The following is a 20796-nucleotide window of genomic DNA, read 5'->3' on the forward strand; positions in this document are numbered from 1 at the left end:
AGGAGTAAAACTGAGATAATGAATTAATATATCACTTAAATAACAAAACTGAAACAGCTAAAGTCACTGTGAAGTACTGTGACAAAAACATTCCCTACAATATTTTAATAGAAGTAGGGTATGGGGGGAAAGCAGTTTGAAAAATGGAAATATCTTCCATCTTCAAACACAATTTACTGGGAGACAAGTTTATATCATAATAGTGGCACTTTTGCAAATCAGCTGCCAGAACTGGATTATGATATGCAGAGAATCCAAATGCTGAAGTATAATAACCTCTCTTTCAATTTTAAAATTAATGAGAAGTTTAATAAGGTCAGAGTTTGCAGCTTACATGCCAGTTGCAGACCTCCTCCGTTTGATCTGTGTACCCTCCCCAAGTGAAGAAAGTTTCTAAATTGCATTGCATGACATCCAGAAAGTTACGAGCTGCTACCCATGGCATGGTGATAAAATTTATTTTTATTTTAATCATCTGTTTTAATTGTTGATTTTATTGTTTATAGTGGTTTTTAACCAATTGTAAACCACCATGAGATGCTTGTGTTTAGTAGTATATAAATGCACTACATAAATAAAAGATTCATGCAGTGTAGCAACCTCAGGTAGCAACCATAGTATGCCAATGAAAGAAGGTGTAGAACCACATAATGATGGCCCAGGTGGAACACAGCCTAGCCTTGGAAGAAAAACAGAAAAGAGATGTGGACTGCATGCCATACATAAGCACACGTGAGAACATCTGAATGCTATGTTTGTGGAATTCTGTTTTTGAAAAATGAAAGACAGGACTGTTTTGAATGGAGAAGCTGCAGGGCAGCAAGGAGTGCTTACTTTCCCTACAGGATGTTTTTCTATTCCCAGTGCTTCCCCCCTCCCCCCAGGTGGGTTCCAGGTGAGCATCTATCCTTGCAATCCTGCATCTGGAATCTCATGGGGGTGGAGGAGTAAATAAGAAGGGATGCAAAATGGCCAGCAGGGTAAGCATTGCTTTCTTCTCCATCCCCTTCTCTGCTCAAAACAGCCTCCTTCCAAAGCTGTTTTGGTTTGATAAACAGTGGTGAGGCTTCCTTACACACACTTGAGTGTAACATGTAGTTTGACCTCTACTACTGCACACTACTGACTCTGGACCAGTGTTCCCTCTAACAGAGACTGCCAGGGGTTGTTCACCACAACTCCCGGCATCCCGAGGTGCAATGGCCTTTGGCTGGGGATTATGGGAGCTGCAGTCCACAAGATCTGGGAATTCCTGTTAGAGGAAACACTGCTCTGGACCCTGTTTTGTTTAAAAGTGATGGTGCACATTAAGACTGTGCACATTGGGTGCACATTAAGACTGGAAGACAATCTTTCCAGAAAGCCAACAATGACACAACTGCACTCCTGTCCGTAGAGTAAGTTGAAGTTATTCCAACATCCACATGCATCTGCCTAAAGATGGAAAGAAACATATTCTTATTCTTCTTGGGCATGCACCCAAGTAGTTAATAGGAAGATAGCTATACCAGACCCTTGTTACTTTAAAAAAGGAAAGGACAGGTCCCTATAGCATACTTCTACGACAATGAATAAAATACATAGAAATATGCTGTAGGGACCTGCCTTTTCCTTCTTTCCAGCAAAAAGGGTCTGGTATAGCTATCTTCCTATTAACTACTCAGGCACTTGCCCAGGAAGAATAAGAATTCCTTCCAGGTAAGTAAGTTTGCTCATTGCTAGCCCATTGCTCAAACTGCCATGCAACACAGGTATAGGAAAGTGGAGTGGTCAATTCACTGTGGGCAGGGTTCTCTCAAACACACAAGGCAGAAGCAACTTAAAAAACCAGCTAGATGTTAGAAGGACATTTCTAACAGAGAGTAAACAAAGTTAATTGCAGTTTATGAAGCACTATAATACATTCTCCTCCAAAAATGTGATTGCCAAAGTAATGCGTGTTCTGTTTTAACAAGTCCCAGCTACCTTGCCAATCTTGACAGTTTCAGAATTTTCAAGAAGCAGACCCAGCTGTTCCCAGGTTGGAGCCAATGCCTTGCAATGGCCACACCAAGGGGCAAAGAATTTGATAAAGTGATTGCCTGTAAAAAAAAAAGAAAAAGAAAAAGTAGGCTCAGTTCTCTTATCTCTGTTCACTTAGTGATGACCAAGCATCCATCTTTATGCAGATGGGCATCACCGGGAAGTAGAGTTCGGTGTTTTGCCACAACTGTATTTTTATTTTCAAGGGTTGGCACTTTTGTACTCTGCATAAGTACCTGGACTTCCCTCACTCCTTCCAGTCACTTCACCCCAGCCTAGTACAAGAAACACTCATTACTTAAATTCCATACATCTTCCACCCTAACCACTTAGAAATCTTTGTGAGGATTGGGTAATCTTTCCTGACCTCTTAACCCCCTCTCCACTACTCAGCAGGTTTTGCCTGGAAAGCTGGTTTAGCAAAGTGACTGAAGCCCTATTCAAAATTATGCTGTACATACATTCAGGTGCCTGTACACATGTACATGCTTTTGTGTGAATGACTGTACATGCATTGGTTTTAAAATGACACAGAACCTCTCAAATACAGGTAGAGAGGAAGCGTACTTCTGTATGTGCATTCAACATGTGAATAACTGCATGTGCATTTGGATCTTTACACGCATACACTGTAGACAGTTTGTACATGTATTGAACATAAAGTGTGAATAGGGCATGAGAGGCTGAGCCATGACTAGGAAGTTTCCAGTTGAAACCTTCCCTCTAAAACATGAACTCACTAGGTGGCCTTAGACAAAGTATAATTTCTTAGCCTTCCTCACCCACCAAGGCCTGCAATAGGAAGATGACGTTGACCCTAATATTTATAGACTGTCATGAGGATTATTGAGACTGTACTTGAAACACTTTAAACATTCTAAGTATCTATATATTTAATTCTCCTAGATGTACCCATTGCTAATCCCATGCGTGGCAGCTCTCACGAGAGTTCATAAGCGAGCTGATGATTAGCAACGGGAATGGCCAGCCACCAAGGGAGGAGAAGTGGCGGAGTGGCAAATGGCTGGCCGCCGGGTGCGGGGGGAGAGAAGCCCGGTGAATGACCAGCTGTGGGGGGGAGAGAGAGAAGTGGGCCATGGGGCGGGGGGAGAAGTGGCAGCCCGGCAAATGGCCGGCCACCAGGGGAGGACTAGGGGTGCAGATGCTCTGCGCCAGGTCAGCTAGTTCTATAGAAATGCCAAATATTATTATTAGCATATTATTAGGATGCAGTGATGGCCACTAGTTTGGATGGCTCTAAGGAGAGCTTAATTAATGGAGGACAAGTCTACAAATGACTACCAGTCTTGATGGTTATAGGCTACCTCCAGGTTCAGTGGCAGGTTGCCTGCAAATGGCAGTTGCAGGGGAGCAACAGCAGAAGAGGAGGCATGCCTATACCGCTCCACTGTGGGCTTCCCAGAGGCATCTGGTGAACCACTGTGGGGAAAAGGATGCTGGACTAGATAGGCCTTGGGCCTGATCCAGCAGGGCTGTTCTTATATTCAAAACTATCAGAAAAAACACCACACTAATAATTATTTTCAATCAGCATATACTTTACAGTAAGTAAGAAAGGTATGCATCTTCAATGGAGATCATACATAAAGCAAGAAAGCATTCCCCCCTCCACACTAACAACTTACTCCTCAAAACACTGTCACAAAATAACTATTCTTTTTATATTTGGATATAGAGCACTTTGCTTCCAAAATGTCTGTTGGCTTTTTTATATACTCCACAAAATCCTGTGGGGTGGGGCACTATTACTCCTACTTCACAGACCAGTGACCCTGGGCTGAAGGAGAGCAGCTTGGAAGAACCACACAATGGGGCTATTCACATGAGCAGCCCAACCCAGGCTATGAAAGCCCAGGCTGGGTTGGGCTGCTCGTGTGGAGCACCGGGATTGCTCCCGATCCCGGTGCTTCTGCCCCCACTAGCCTGACTTTTAGCCATGGCCTTAACCGGGATTAGAGGGTGCGAATGAGCCCTCAGCCTCACGCAGCCTGAGTACATGAAGAGTCAGGCGCCTAGAGTGCCCGACTTATGGTGTAATCCACCAATGCACCACACTCATTGTGTGGCTCATTATGGGATTCCTGGAGGCCAGGACTCGTTTTCCTGGCCTCCAGCAATTTGCACTGCCGGGAGAGGTATGGATCATGTGGGTGTGTGATGGTGCGCCAAAGAGGAGCTCCTTGCTTGTCTGGCGGGGAAGGTAGGTCCAAGTCTTGAACCTACTTGGGTCTCTTCAATTCGGGCTCACCACCCTTGCCACGTGGGCCACACTCACTGCATGATCCAAAACTGCTACAATTAGTACCAGAACTTGTAGCATTAACTATCAAATTACCTTCTGCTACATGCATTTTGAAATTAGCAGCCGTGAGCTCATACAGGCCCTGTTTTGATTCAGGGGCTTTTGGAGGCTCCAATTCAGATTCTTGTTCCTATCAAACAAAAAATGTTTTAAAATTACAAGATCAACTTTATTATGTATCAAGAGACAATTGCTTATATGTGGCTGCTTGCATAATAAAACTATAGATATAAATTATGGTCATATGCATAACTAAATAGGACAATCAGTATTAACATTTTTGGATAAAAGTCTATTTCTAGTAAGTAAGCAAATTTTATTTGATATGTGTAGCTATAGGCCATTGCATCAAACAAAACAACCACCAATCCAGCTTGATTACATACAATTCAATACAAAGCCTGGTCTCATACAGGAGAACCTTGCGGATCCAGTATCTGTGGTTTCGCGTATCCGCAGTAGGATAATTGACACCTGACATCGGTATATGTGTGTGTGAGGGTTTGTATGTTTGTTTGTTTTTAAATTCATGTATCTGCAGATCGATCCGGGGGTGGCTGGAAATGACCTTGGAGGTCATTTCTGGTTGCCATTTTGTACACAGGAACCATTTTGTGGCTCATTTTAAAAGGAAAAAAAATTAAACCACTATTTTCTGCCAAAAAATGGTGGAATTGAGACTCTTGGGGCTATTGCTGGACCTCTGGGTACCCGCAGAAGCCAATCCCCCCCCCCGTTTCTAGGGCCATTTTACCCATTTTTAAGACATCCCCCCCCTCCAGGAACCTAATCCCATTGCCCCAATGATTCAGTATTCGCAGTTTCCGTATCTGTGGTAATTGTGGAGAATGGAACCCCCCACGAATACTGAGGCCTTCCTGTATTATTTAATACAGTACATGAAGCAATAAATAAAAAAGGCCCCCTTACAATCAATTGCTATCATCTTCAGTCTATTTCTTTTAAGTTGACTTACTATCTATAGCAAAAAAAAACCTTAAATATAAAAGAACTTAGATCAGCTATCCAAGATTTAATTTCTTCACATGTGCATCTCATAGAAAAATAATAATGTCTTTTTTCTATAGTAACAAGCCAGAAGCAGTCATCTTGCAAAAAAAAAGGCAAGACAATATTGTCAGTAGCTGACATCCAAACCAATGCAAACTAATGTAACACTGGGTGATTTTTGTTGATCTCCCCTTTCCTCACTGCGCCTCCCAAAAATATGTCCCTGAAAGTCATTCAAGGCTTAGCGATATATTTTCAGGAAGCACAGTGCGCTTTAGAGGGAATGGAAGATGAGTGAAAACCACCCTGCCCTCACTTAGTGCCAGTGCTTCATTAGTCTGGATGACAACCAGAAGAACCAGCAGCAGCTCTGGGAGGTAGGACAGGAGCTCAAGTTCCCTCAATTAGCCCACATATAACAAGGGGCTGGTTTGGACAATCATCAGTCCATCTTATGTAGTACGCACAGCACCTCCCAGCCCATCTAGAAAGCTGTCACCACCCCGACATGGCCAAAAAATCGTGTGACTGAGAGGGAGTCAGACATTCCTCTCATGTGACCATGTGGGGAGAAGTTGCACATACACACTCCCCATGCATAATGGGCCATCAGTTGTCCAAACCATTCCAGGGGCAGTTTGTATTTTGTTCAGTGCAGAAATAAAGAGTCAAAAATAAATGCTAAGTAAGCTATTTTAATCCTTCAATGCAAATGGAATGAGTTTAAAACAAAACAAAACACCAGCCATTACTGACGGTTGTTCACACTAAAAATCGACTGTATTAGTACCCAGTTTTGTAGTCCATTTTTAAAAGTGTCTTTCCTGAAAAAGGATTCTCTAATCACTTACAGCAGATTCCTCATTTAGTGTCTGCAACATCCAGTTCTCCAGTGACTGGAAGTCTCTAGGTCCCTGGTATTTTGCGGCTTCTTGGCCTGGTCTCAGAAGTTTTAGGCTGTAAATGTTAGAAGGCAATAAGATTTTTTCCCCTGCAAGGTCATACAAACTTGAAACATTCTGAAAACAATTGTACTTATTGTATTATGACAGACCTCTTAAACAACTGTTCTCAGAATGAGCTCTTGCTCCTCATTCCATTGATTTCAATAGTATACAATTAGGTCTTCCAAGTTCAGATTTCTAGCATGGTTCTATTCACTTTCAAAGGATTTTTAGGTCAAGACAGTCATAAATTTTCATTGTTAACTAAGACAGACTGAATACGTTTTTTTTGCCCTGGTAACACATGTACATTCCATGTCCTGAAGAAAGTTCTTTAAATAAACCAATTATGCAAGCTGGGGAAAAGCTGGCTATATTGGACATCTACTGCCTATTGCCTGCGTTGGTACCAATACTCCTCCATGCTCCTAAAATGCCTGGAGCAGTTGTTACTAAAGCACACCACCATCACCAACTTTGTATTTGAGCCTCCATTTCAGGTAATTGTCACAAAGACAGAAGCTTGTGCCTTGAGGTTTAGCCTCTGTTTCAGTCAAGTGAGATGGCCATGTAGACCAGAGCTTGTGCCTTGAGCCTGGAAATGCCAGGAACCCCTTCTAGTTCTCTTGCTTTTCTAATGAAGTCAAGTCTGAATGGATCAGTCAGCCGCATCCTAATGCAATCAGAATAACATCTTGCCAGTGACTGAATTGGCACATCCAGAGTCCTATCTGCTTTCTGTTCCTGCCAGGTAGTACAGGAACTACTTGCAGGGGTTCTGTTCCTCACCTACTACCGCGAGGAACGAAACCACAAGTAACGAAGCATTAGGGCTATGGAGAAAGGGGGGGTAGGTTCATGGATGGAGGGGGAAAGTCCCCAAACAGACCAAAAATGTCCCCCAAACAGACCCAAACTTACTGTGCTGTGTTCTTCAGGTTCCCTATGTGCCAAGGCATGCCCCCCAAAGGACAAGATGGCCCCCAAAACCACAAAAAACCACAGAAAAAAGTTGATTTCCCCCCAGGAAATGAGCCACAAAATGGCTCCTCCTCTCTTCTCTCTTCTTTAGACAAAATGGTGGCTGGAAGTTACCTCTACGGTCACTTCCATCCTTCTACGAACCAGGGATACGTGGGTTTTAACCCATTAGTATCTGCAGATGCAGACTGTAGTTATGCCTCACAATCTAGACCTTATCCAAAATCATGAACACCTGCTGGTTTGGTCCTAGTTAATATATAAAGTGGATAGCTGCCTGCTCCCTATTTGGTCACAATTGGCTCGAGAAGGGAAGGCTTCCCCTAGCTTCAAAGAGTAGTTTCCCCCAGAACTGATTTGTATCCCTGCCCTGGAAGCACAAACTGGGTGCATATTTGAATACGAGGCACAATATAGTTTTGTGGCTGTTTTCAAAGGGTTTGTGATGTATATATTTATTTGTAATAACAAGAGTGGATGTATTCTGAGTATAAATACCATTTAATTTTTTTTAAGTGACAATGTGCCTGAAGCATGAGGTGCAAGGCAAGGCAGTGATCCAGTGTTTGACCTGGAAGACTGACCTTGCAAGGCAAATTGCAAAGCTGGATTTACCTCAAGGTGAACAATTTGGTGTGACTGCTGTTAAGAACGGTGCTTGTGCCTTCACCCTTTTAAAAGTGTACACAACTATTACACTGATAGTAACGATTATAGAATTCTTAAAGGAATAAAATGCTAGGGAATAAGATTCCAGAAACTAATCACTATCTATATGTACCTGCCAAGTCCTTGTTACCTGCAATTTGCTAACAACATTTCAGACAACTTACAGTAAATATGAAACAAAAAGCTGTCAACCACTCACAAGTTCAGTTGGGCTAGACTGAGGTTATATAAGCCCTACTTAGAGGGCTTATATAGATGATTAGATGATTCTAATAATCAATAATCATCAGAGCTCTCTCTGCAGAATCATCTAACAGGCTGCCGCTGCAAAGAAGCTCAAATAGATCTTTGGAATTATTTGTCAAACTTTCAGGGTTTCATTACTGTAATCACGTTGTTCCTGACATAGCAATAAAACATGCCTTGAAGGAAGGAAATGCTCAACAATTATTATACCAGATCAAGTGTGGCCCATTTATCTCAGCCTAGTAGAGCAATTCAACAGTCTTCTGCTAGCTATAAAATGTTAAATTGGCCTAGTGAGTTTGCACAGCTGTTCTTATCCAGGTGTAGGTAAACAGATGGGTGGGTTTATATTTCATGAGAAAATATCATGCACATTTTATCTTGGAAGATTGCTTTTATTTACTTGTGCAAGATTGACTAAAGCAACCTATGTAATGTGAATAACATTTTCAAAATAAAATTAAAAACCCTACCACCAATTCATTGATATATGAGTGGTTGCAAGCCAGAAGATATACAGTATTCACAGAAAGAGAAAAGGTTGAATTCTGCTCTTTCCCAGGTACAAACAGAATCTAACATAAAGGTGCAATATGCTCATATACATGCTGAAGTTTAGAATTTGGTAAGCAAATTATAGAAAGAAATACTAAAAAATAGTTGCCTTCATCATGTTAACAGAAGTCTACCAAAAAAAACCCCCCAAAAAACCCAACCCTGCAAAGGATCAATATTATTTTAGACTTACGTTGGGTATCCTCTGACACCAAATTCAGAACAGAGTGGAGTATCTGTAGTGCAATCCACTTTCACAACATAGGCCTGTGGATTTTCCATGTTATTGTACTTATCTGCAAGTTCATTCCAAGTTGGCTGAAGACGCTGACAGTGCCCGCACCTAGGACAGAAAAAGAGCATTAATAAGCTGGAGACATAACATTTCCATTATCTTGAATTCACCTTCCTGTATTATTGAAACTGCTAATACTGAAGAGCTCTGCATACATTGGGGCTATTCTGACGATCTTCAAAAATCGGGCTAGGAGAATCAGGCTAGGTTTTCAGAATCGTGAGTAGCCGTGGCACGGCTTTGCACCGTGCCTACTCATGACTAGACCCCTGGAGGGGAGGCGAAAAGCCACCTCCCAGCTCCGGGGGTCTCTCCAGTATGCCCTGCGTGCTCGCGCAAGGCATACTGGGGCTTCTGAGGGCCGCGCGACCCCCGAACTACCCAGCCCCCACCGGCTCCATCTTGGAGCCAGCAATCGTGTGGGCGGCCGATCCAGCCACCCAGGGCTCCCTCCCCGCTTGTGAGCGGGGAGAGCGGGCTTAGCCCACTCTTCCCGCTCATCGCCCAAAACCGGGTCTCATGGATCGTGAGACCCGGTCCCTTGGCTAACATCCAGAGCAGGCAAAATGGGTAGTGGTGCTGTGTCTAGCACAGAGAGGCTGCTTGGAGCTCAGCCAGAGTGCTGCCAAACAGCAGAGCACACTGTGTGTGTGTGTGTGTGTGTGTGTGTGTGTGTGTGTGTGTGTGTGTATTTCCTCCAGGGAAGAGCTAGTAGAAAGCATGAATTGTCCCCTTTGCTAAGCAAGGTCCATCCTGGTTTGCATTTGAATGGGAGACTACTTGCATGAGCACTATAAGATATCCCTCGGAGGGAATATCCCTTCTGGGAAGAGTATCTGCATGCAGAAGGTTCCAAGTTCCCTCTCTGGCATCTCCAAGATAGGTCTGACAGATTCCTGCCTGTAACCTTGGGGAAGCCACTGCCAGTCTCTGTAGATAATGGACCAATGGTCTGACTCGATGGACCAATGGACTGACTCGGTATATGGTAGCTTCCTATGTCCCTATGTGTGTGGATTTTCGCGGCTCTCCTTTGTCCCCCTAAGTGCTCTTTGCCTTTAAAAATCTGTCCCTCAGGGTCACATAGCTGTGTAACCAAGATGGCAACAACTGCTGTTAGAACGACTACAACAGAAGAAGATTGCCAGAAAAAGCATCACACACAGTTAACATTTAAACCTGATCAGCTATGTTGACAATGAAAGCCATTTAAAAGCCCTGACTATCTAACAGTATCAAGAACATGATGTGCATCTCCCACTAATGAATGTCGTGGGAAAACCAGTAATGATATTGATCTGGCATATAGAATATGCAGCCCAGTCCTATGCATATCTACTCATAAGCAAATCTCACTGAGTTCAAAGGGGCTTGTGCACAGGATTGCAGCATTCGTGTTTCTGAAAAGCTGCAGAACACTGAGTGGTAGGAATGATCTCTGTTCTTCAGTTCAGTAAATGGTAAATTAAGAAAGGTTTAGGGATTGAGGCAGTTCAGACATACAACCAAATGCTGGTTTGGCACTACAAGCACAAGTCAGCACAAACTTCAGTTTCACCTGAAGAAAAAATATGATTTGCTGTTGCCTGTCTGTCCTGCTGAGCATTTCCTAAAATGTTTCTAAGAGGATTCCCCTCCCTTTAAAAGAAAAAGAAAAAGAATCTGGTTTTTGTTCACATCTCATTTGTTGACTGTCGCTTGTAATTCAGGTGTGAAATTCCTTGAGCAACATCTTCCGAGTTATTCAGGATTCTCAACCTGAACACCTAAAAGTGTCTTCTGACACCATGGATGGGATTTGGGCTAGCATTTAAGAAAGAGCCCAGGAAATACAATTTCAGTGATATGACATTGGGACACTGTGACATTGCCTATTTTATGAAGTAGGTGGGGAGAGGCTGTGGGAGAATTTTGGCTTTGCAAATATTTATGAATATTTGGGCACTTACAGTGCACCTTTTATTCAACAAAACTTTACAGATAGCAATGGAAGCACCTGTTTTATGGAGTCAGAAGGCAATAGTACAAAGTCTTGGAGAGGTTACCTCTTCTACAGAACCTAAAATATCATTTTTATAAGGACATACCTACCCATTCCCCCCAACCAGGTCTGAGATGGACTCATCCAGAATACCCAATTTGCGCAAGGAACACAACCCTCATGCTGGGCTCATAGTATCTACAAACTGTGAGGTCAGTGCTGGGAGGTGGAGATCCCATTAGCAGGAGGCCTGTCAAACACTACTCACACATACCATCTTATCACAATTCCAGTTACACACTAAGGCACTGAACTAGGACAGGGTCCAACACCTTATCCCCTATATTTTGAAAACACACAGAATGCAGAGGTCAGAATATGGCAAGGGATATCCATTTTTGTAATGACAGAAAAAGAAACAAAAATAAGACAAGTGAATTTATAGAAGGCCCATGGGGGTTTTGTGAAAAATAGATGTCACAGGGCCTATCATTAGACAGAATGAGGCAACCATTTTAAGTAGCAGAGTTTGGACACCACTGAAGGGCAGCCAAGTGTCAGTCATTAATTTATTACTGAAAGGGGGAAAGAGTGTCTTTTGGGTTTTATGTCTCAAGTGCCAAAATGCCTTGGGGTGGGCTTAAGAGCTCATACTTGTGTCTGACACTCATCAAGTTACAAAAATGCACTTCTTTGGCAATGTTCTGTTCACTTCCCTATCAGAGTTGTGAAAACCTAATGTTAGAAACAGATCAGGAAACCTGTGACAAGGTCCTCTTATGAAACCTGCTTGGCAGATGGTTGGACTCGGCAAGTGAGACCGTGGAAGTAAAGGGTCCTGCTGTGTGGCATTCTATGGTCTTCCTGAATAATAATATTCTGGCCATGCCACTCAAGGAAATTTTTGTTATTCAGGTCAGGAACAGTTATTTCAGTTTAACAAACACTCTTAGTCGAATTCCAGTAATATCATACTGAAACAGAACAAAGCAAGCAAAGACAGGAGTGTGGCCTTTAAAGAATAATAATTCTATATTACTCCCGAGCTTTGCTTGTATAAATATTGTGTAAACATTACATCTATAGGGTCCACTCTTTCCCCCCCTCAGGGTTCACAGGGTTTCCAAGAGTGGTTTGCATAGGTAGGGCACACAGTACATTTGCCATGGGGATGCTGCCAAAAATGACCTCCCCCAGTGTGAGCAATCCCTATCCCAGTGGTAACATTTGCCAAGTACTCGCTATGTTGAATCTCCATACACCCTACTCTATTTTTTTTTAAATGTTGAATCGCCATACACCCTACTCTATTTTTTTTTTAATGTTGAATCGCCATACACCCTACTCTATTTTCCCAGTAGCCACAGACTCACAATAGGATCAAGTAACTGCAAGGATCAAGTAAATGGCAAGTAACTGCACTTATTACGACCAGGATGAGACCACTGACAGCATGAAGGTGTTTTGGGGGGGGGGGTGGAGGCATCCTCTCGATAACAACAGTACTCCAGCTTCATGTTATAAAGGGCCGGGACAGTGGTTAAGGACAAAGGAAAGTGAACCACACTTCCACTTTTCATGTTTTAGGTACAATAAGCTAAGTGAGAACTTGCACATCTCCTATATGGTGCATTAAAAAACAAACAAACACCAAACCTCATACATCTTACTGAAGAGACGCACATAGGAACCTACCCACAGAATATAGCTAACTGTGCTATAGGAAGCGGAGCTAAGAAAAACTGGCCCTATTCAACCCCAGCACAATGTCTCCCTCCAGTGGCTGTTGCTGGTGTCTACCTTGTGTTTATTTTGCGACTGTGAGCCCTTCAGGGGTCAGAGAAGTTCTTATTCTTTTTCTATGTAAACTGCTTTGAGAACTTTTTTTGGTTGAAAACTGGTATATAGATAATAGTAGTAAATAAATAAGCAATTACCCCCTCAACTCTCCCCCCCCACACTGCTCAGAGCCCATGACTTGCAGCACATAGCTTTTAAAAATGATTTTAAAATTCACTGGACATGTTTGACTCAGTGCTGATTAAACTGTTGTCAGTTAGTGACAAGTACTTATTCACCAGATGTTTTCTGCTTTGTATTTCAGAGTTCTCCTGTTTGTGTTTATCCATTTTTGCACAGACCAAGACTCTTAAGTGAAGATAACCTTCAGTCCAGAGGACTGTTTGTGCATATGATTTTTGTCCTGGAAGGAGCGCCTTCTATTTACTTTTTCTTTGCCCTGGGGAACAGTAATAGGGAAGGGTGTAAACTTTAATTAGCTGTTTGCCTTTGCTACAGAAGCTGCATCTGCCGAAAAAGAAAACAGCTTGGAAACTGCTTTTGTATGGCGTTTATCTGAGGACGATGCAACACTATATGTTATCAGGATGGATAGTCAGTGAGCATTTTCCTAATGCTCAGAGACTGTTTATTACTTCATGTATTCTTAGGTGAGCTTTGGAGGTAAAACAACTTGTGGCCTGAGTTTGAGCAATTACTGGCTGAAATTAAAGTGGGGAGATGGAAAAGAGCGGATAAATTGGATTCTTCTTCTTCTTCTTCTTTTTGCTTTTGTGCAAAAGCCTGACCAGTTTCATTTAAATAGATACTCAAAAGTTTGGGCAAAACACATTTATGTTGTATTTTGGTCAAGTAAGATGTAAAGACTCTGTGGGTGCCAGGAGTTGAAATAGACTTGATGGCACACTTTACCTTTAAGATGTGAAGAAGAACTAGAAATGGAAAGGCTTTTCTGAAACTGGGGACTGTTTTGCTTTATGCTCCCTTCGGAGGTTAAAAAAGATTTTACACACACCAAATATATTTTCGCTTCTGTTTCCTTCTCCTCCTTTTCAAAATCCCCCAATAACTGGGCTTTTCAGGGTCTGAAAATAGACTCCTTTCCCATCCAAAAGGCAGTTTTTAAATTCAAGTACATATTGGTTGGTAGGCTACTAAGTTTTTTTATAGGCTAGTGATTTGTGTGCACTCATTTGCAAGACTATCTTGCAGTTTGACTAACCACAGCAGTAGACACAGAAAAATATTCTAGGCATCCACTCTTCAGATCCCACAGTGCTCATATGAGTAGATTATAAGTAGGGTTTTTTAACGGCAGTTAGCTAGCCACAGTAACTTCTACAGTCTACACTGATTCTCACATGCACTCCTGTTTTTAAAAGGCACGTGGGTAGCAGGGACACAGAAGGTTGGGGTGGGCCTGGGACAAAGAGTGAAAATAAACCACGCTTGCCTTGTCTTAAGAGAGATTCAAGGGCAGCAGCAAAGAGCAAGCTGTTGCTCAGCCAGCTGGACCCTTCTCCTCAGGGGCCCAGGGACATCCCCCCCGCCCAAATCACTTATAGCGATGCCCCTGGTGCAGGGGCGTAGCAAGGTTGTACTGGGCCCAGAGAAAAGATTTTAAAATGCCCCCCCCTCACTGAAGCTCGGCTCATGAAGTAAATCAATCTTAAATGAGGCTGAATAGTGGTAACATTATGTGTGTGTGTATATATATATATACACACACACACACACACACACACACACCCCTATGTGCCACAATAGAACATCATCCTAAATAATTTTTAAATAGGTTTTGTGAATTGTGGACGATGCAAGTCATTTAATGGTACTAGAGAAAGACATGCTGTTCTGGTAGCTCCAGGTCTTAACACTCACATCAATTTCGGAGGATAAATTCAACTGAAGGAAGCCTGGGCGGGTGCGCGGCTGGGGGAGTCAGTCATGTGACTTGCCTCGGGGGGCCCCCCAAGGCAGTGGGCCCCCAGACAACTGTCTCCCCTTGCCCTATTATAGTTACGCCCCTGCCCTGGTGGGTAGAATAGACTAGCCAATGGGTTAACGACAGCCAATTAATGGTCCACATTAATTGCTTGAGCAGCTTGTTTAATATATTTTATTTATTTCTAACTTGTCTCATGGGTATCAGGCCAACCTAATACTGCTCTGCTTAATATTATGAGCAGTGAGAGGCGAGATGTTTTCTTTCTTGTCACCCAAGTGCCCAGTACAGTGTTCTGTGTATTCCCAATTCGAATGTTTTATATATATACATCGTGCTGAAAGATTTCTCGTTGGCAAGCTCAGCACCTGCTCTCAGAAACATACCCACCATATCACAGCGTGAATAACCTCTACAGAAGTTCACTTATGGCCGTGGGAAGGAAAGGAAGGGAAGCAAACAGGCAGGCAGGCAGCAACAGCTTTGGTACAGCCTCTGCCAGAGGAGAGATTAGAGCTGCCAAGAGGACGACATCCCTCCAACTCTTAGCAAATTCCCAGCAGCAGCTTCCTCCTGGCACTGCCTGGAACCATTTAAATCCCTTAGACAGGAGGCGGGGACAACAGGCGCGAATGGATGATTGGAGTGTATGAAATTCGGGGAAAGGCGAGAGAGAGGTGGGTCCGTGGATGGAGGCGGGGCGCGCATAGAAAAGGGAGCCCCCTCCCCCTCTGCTTCTCTCCGCCGCCGCGGCAGGACCCTTCCTTCCCAGCCGCCCTCACCGGGTCTCCCTCCAGCTGCCACGTCAGCAGGAGAAGCAGGCGCGCCCTTGCTCCCCTTCCAGGGCAGGCCGCCGCTGCTGCCGCTCACCACGGGGCGAAGAACATGACGAAGTGCGGTGCGTTCTGGGCGCCATGGCGCAGCATCTCGGCGCTGTAGAGGTGCCGCGCGTGGGGGTCCGTCTTGTCGTCTGCCGCCACCTCCGTCCCTGTCCCTTCCTTCGCCGCCTCCGTCTCGTCAGCCAGCGCGGGCGCCCCGCACCAGACGAGGCAGCCGAGCAGCAGAGCCAGGCGGGCGGCGTGAGAGGAGGCGCCAGCACGGAGAGCGGCAGCCATGACGGCGCTGCAAGGGAAAGAGGGAGAAGCCGGCCCCAGACCACGACTCCCTCCCTCTCTCCGCTCCTCCCTCCCCCTCGCTGTTGCCCAGGCGGTGTCTCCACCAGCCTCCGCCTCCAGCCCGCCTCGGAGAGTCGAGAGGCGACGGGGAGCGAGGGAGGGGCTGGAAGAAAAAGGCCGGCGACGCTCAGGCGCGCCTGTACTTGCGCTTCCGCGAGAGCAATGGGTCGAGGAACCTGCCCCCTGCTTCTTTTCTTAAAAGAAGAGGTTCTGTGGCTCAAGCCTGGTGGGAAAGCTACACAGGAATAGAGAGCCACTTGGGCCATCTCTTCCTATGTGTTTCCTTTGTAGAGAACCTCGCTGTGTGCATTGGGTCTTACTCAGGTAAGTGGGTATAGGATTACAGTCAGGCAGTGCAACCCTGTGTATGGTTATACTTCGAAGTAAGACCCTCTAGTCTGGCGGACATCCAGATCCACGAACTGCTGGTGGAGTGAGCAACCTTGTGCTAGCACAAGAAGTTAGCATCACCTGTTTTATGTTTAAGACCCATGGCCCCCCTTTCAGTCAAAATGTCCCCCACGGTGCCTGCCTTACAGTAGACAACGATACTCATCAGCTGATGGGAGAGACCAATTCCCTTCAGTACCAGAGTCTCAGGGCCACTTTCAGCTGGAGCAGGTAAAAGAGTTCTTCCTATCAGGGAAGAGACAAGTAGGCTCTCTGCAAGCTGTTCCTTCTGTGTCCTATGGATTCCCCATGCCCTGGTGGTCTCTGGTGAAGGGGAGGAGGCACAACCTGTCAAACAGTTACTAAAATCAGAGGAGTTCACCCATGCATCCTCTTTTGAACCTTTTTGTTAAATGATTTGTGAAGAGTAAACTTAAGCATATTTACTCTGAAGTCTCATTGAGTTATTTGAGTAAGTGATTGTAGAATTCCAGTCTTGCGCCCATACATACACCAAGTGTTCCAAAGCCTTCAAAGAAAGACCTAGATGTATAGAGATGTGCTGTAGTTGTTTAGTTGTGAGGCCCTCTACAGACGGCCAGAGCCAGTGGTTGACATATTGCCTAATGAAGCAGCAGTGCTGGCTCAACAGTGGGGACAAACTTCGATGACCTCCCCTTCCCCAGAAAGTGCTCTCTGACACCCAAGAATATGTCCCTGAGGGTTACACAGCCCTCTGGGACATATCTTTGGGTGGCATGGAAGACTTCTGGGGAAGTGGGAGGGTCATTGAAGTTCTACACACACACACACTAGCACCAGTGCAGTGTTAGTCTGGAACTCTTCAGAAGTGCTGGTACTGCACCAGTGCTTCATTAGTCAAGATATTAGCCACTTTTCTTTGTTGTTCTCCTTCAAGGAGTTTTAGCTCATATTAACCTAAGAAATAAAAGCTAGCAAGCAGGCCTGAATCTGACTTGGTGCTCAGCCTGGAAACTTTTGAATGCCAGGATTCAGTCTTGAAATATGTGACCTAACGAGACAATGTTTCTAAACTATGCAAAGTGCATTAACTTTGTCACTGAAGAACTACAATCTAATAATAGAGCATGGCTACCATCGCGCATGGGGGAACTAGTGTCTTCAGGTCACTGTGGCCCAGAGCACTTCTGGGGCTCAGAAATCAAAGGCTCCCCCCCCTTTGGAAGGTTGCCAGATGCTTGTCCACCCCCCACCCCCCGTCTGTACTCATAGCCATGACGGGTACGCTGCCCTTTTGCTGCTTTCACTCTGTGCTTCATTTAAGTGCTGTTGGGGTTGGCCTGGGGTTCATTCTTTCTCTGCTCGGAGCAGAGAACCCAGGCCGACCCAAATGGTGTGTGAATGAAGTGCTGTGTGAAAGCAGCAAAAGGGCATTGTGCCTATCTTGCTATTGGTAGCCGCACCCCTTGTGTATAATGCCATACATGGTGGCATGACTATGAACACTTCATGTGCACAGCAACACAGGGTCTGCCAGTAAGAGCTGGTCCTGAGGCCACCGGTAAGCTCCCTGAGCCCTGAACAGAAACAGGGCCACCACAAATAAAGATTAAATAACCTTACCTCTGAATATTCTGATCTAGAAGCCACAGTTAAATTTCTGAGCACTGTGGCTCCCTGGCATCTGGAATTTGTCAAGCCCTGAAGTATGATACACTTTGTAACAAGTCACTTCAGGTCGAATTTGTAAGTTATCTAGCAGGCAAAGAATTCTGTGTTACCATCTGTTAAAGTTCAGCAGGGCCTTCATGACACTTTCCTATAGCCTGTATAACTAGGTCCTATAGATCAGTGTTTCTCAACGACCGGTCCGCGGACCGGTGCCGGTCCGCACCTTGGCCAATTACACCCCCTCCCCCGTGCGCTGCAAACCTTCGTGTTTTTTAAATGTATATATTTCCGTTTCAGCTGCTGCGCGGCCGAGGGGATGGCTGTGGGGGAGGTGTGAGCCAGTAGTCCTCCTTCTACCGCCCCGGCCCCCGGTCTGGCGGCAGCAGCAGCAGATACTGATAACAGAGCGATGCCGAGGCCTGCCGTCTGGCCCGGCGTCGCTTCCCAACTGCGAGGTGCGCCTGCGCAGTTCTGTGCAGGCTGGGGTACCCATCAAACTGCCTAACAATTGTGACCGGTAAGCCAGTCCAAGTTCTTCACAGCGCAAAGCAAGAGGAGGAGGAGAGTCCTGCCTGCCTCGTCTTCACCCTTCTCCGTGTGCTGCTGCTGGGATTGACGTCGGGTCACCCCGCAGTGCCTGGATTTGAAGCCTGAAGGACGGGTGGGGAGGAAGAAGCCCGGAAGGGACGAAGAAGTCACTAGAATAAGCCACCCGGCAAACGGGCAGGCAAAGGAAGAAGCACAAGGAAGGGACAAAAAAAACCCACGTCAGGTGGGCAAACAGCACAGGGGCCAGATGGACCGGCGGGGAGAGCGGCGGCCAAGGTTGGCCTGCCGGGGCAAGGCAGCAGCAAAGAGTTCGTGCTTTTCACAGCATTTCATGGCGATGGGGAGGAGAAGCAGCAGCAGGCGGGAAGAGAGAGCGCTGGGTACCCTTAGTCTCCAGCCGCTGTGCTGGCTAATTGTCTGCTGTGCTGGGTGAAAAGAAGGATAGAGGGGAAGAGCGAAGAATGCCCAAGAAGGGGAGAGAGAGAGGGAAGGAAAGCGCTACTGGCAGGCGGGGAGGGGAAGATCCCGCAGCCCAGCCTGGCCAGCGGGGAAGGAAAGTGTCAGCCATGCCGACCAGCAAGGGTAACCGCCTCCAGCAGGTAGGGAGGGAGGGAAAGGAAAGCCCACTGCAGGTGGCCGGGTGAGTGAGTCTGCCTGCCTGCCTGTCTTTCCCTCCCTTACTCACGCATTCCCTCTCTCCCTTTCTAGCCAGTCAGCCCCATCCAGCAAGCACAGCGTGCAACACAACCACACAATAAGTAACGATAGAGCCCACCGCGCTCAAGTCGGGAACTAGCTTCCCGAAAGAGGGAGAGCAGAGCAGCACCAACAACCAGGCTAGCCAAGCAACCCACCCTGTAGCAGCAGGCAAGAGAGGGCAGTCTTCCTCCGCAACACATTCCCCACTTCTCGCCCTCCACCCTAGACTAGCTGCTCTTGGCTCTGTTTGGGGCGCATTGTGCATTGCAACCACTTTGGAGTTGGCCTTTTTAAAAACAGTCTTCCAAAAAAAAGAAAGAAAGAAAGAAAAAAGAATGCGGAAAAATAGCACCCATAGGGGGAGATTTTGTTATTTTTTGTCCCTGACATCACAACCACCTGCTGGGTAAACAAGGCTCAGTGCAAAAGTGGCGGTGGGGGGAGAGATATTGCAGTTGCAAAAGAAAAAAGAAAAAAGAATGAGAGAGATAGGGAGAAAGAGGCAAAGCAGATAAGACAGACAGGAGGAGCGAGTGCAGTAAGCAGAAAGTGGGGGTGTCTGCGGGAGGAGAAGAAGAGAGGAGATTGGGAAAGGAGTGAGAGAGCAGGGAAGCCAACCAAACTAGAGAGAGACAGGGGAGAAGGGAGGCAGAAGCAGCCCAGAGAAGCGCAAACAGCAGGGAGGGGCAAGGTAATGGGAGATGTGATATGTGAAAGTGCTTAACATTATAATATTATTTTAATTGTAAACTGCCCAGAGATGCAAGTTTTGGGAGGTATAAGTAAATACATAAACTTAAACTTGAAACCCCTTTACTAACTGCATACAAAGAATGTACTGGTCCTTGAATCCATGCATGAAGAATTTACTGGTCCTTGACTCCAAAAAGGTTGAGAAACACTGCTATAGATAGATAGATAGATAGATAGATAGATAGATAGATAGATATAATCTTGTGTAGCTCTTCTGAAATAGTGGAAATGTGCCATTCACTACAAGTTTAGGTGGATCATTAGTGGCTCTTAATAAATATTGTTAATGTGATATTGTTTGTTATGTGGCCTGTTAAAATGTACTCAACAAATTATATGCACAGTTTCAATTTGCATTCTGATTTTAATTTGCCTAAACATTCAGAGATACTCTCCAAAAGAACACCAGTTCATAGTAGAGTACGTTTTATTTTGACAGCTGTCCTTTGACTGAAACACTGACCTCTTAGGAGAAATAATGTGATGCAATTTTTATAACAGCCCAATTGTCATTGGTTAGAAAGGATATTGTGATCTCAGTGAGGGGAAAAAGTGATTCTGCCATCTATAGGCTTCTATCACAATTACTTTAATGATTTTATAGGGGTGGGAGGGAGTGGAAACTATTTTAATCTGTTAAATAAAATGACTTCATTTAGCCACCCACAACACATTATGCATTTGGCAGTCCAAAGGACAGTAACAGTCAGAAAGCATAACTGCATAACAAATGCGTACTTGGGGGTTCTCTCCCCCGCCCCCTGCCACCAAGGGCAGATCATAAGCACATGACAACTTTTCGTTT

At 45.1% G+C, this 20796-nt stretch overlaps 1 protein-coding gene across 3 annotated transcripts in view; it reads right to left on the reverse strand.

Annotated features, from left to right (window-relative positions):
• Positions 1 to 16029, reverse strand: part of TXNDC5 (thioredoxin domain containing 5) — a 39770-nt gene extending 23741 nt beyond the window's left edge. The window contains exons 1-5 of one of the 3 annotated variants that reach the window (XM_053313333.1): positions 15643 to 16029; positions 8945 to 9094; positions 6208 to 6313; positions 4379 to 4475; positions 1966 to 2081 (exon numbers count right to left, since the gene is read on the reverse strand). In XM_053313333.1, the coding sequence (XP_053169308.1) occupies positions 1966 to 2081; positions 4379 to 4475; positions 6208 to 6313; positions 8945 to 9094; positions 15643 to 15887 (714 nt within the window). In that variant the 5' untranslated portion in view covers positions 15888 to 16029. Of the gene's footprint in view, positions 1 to 1965; positions 2082 to 4378; positions 4476 to 6207; positions 6314 to 8944; positions 9095 to 15162; positions 15325 to 15554; positions 15574 to 15642 lie in introns of those variants that run through there. The other 2 variants (XM_053313335.1, XM_053313334.1) reach the window with 2 other exon arrangements.
• Positions 16030 to 20796: the final 4767 nt, after the last annotated feature.

Source organism: Hemicordylus capensis, chromosome 4, assembly GCF_027244095.1.
Source record: "Hemicordylus capensis ecotype Gifberg chromosome 4, rHemCap1.1.pri, whole genome shotgun sequence".
Classification (NCBI taxonomy): Eukaryota; Metazoa; Chordata; class Lepidosauria; order Squamata; family Cordylidae; genus Hemicordylus; species Hemicordylus capensis.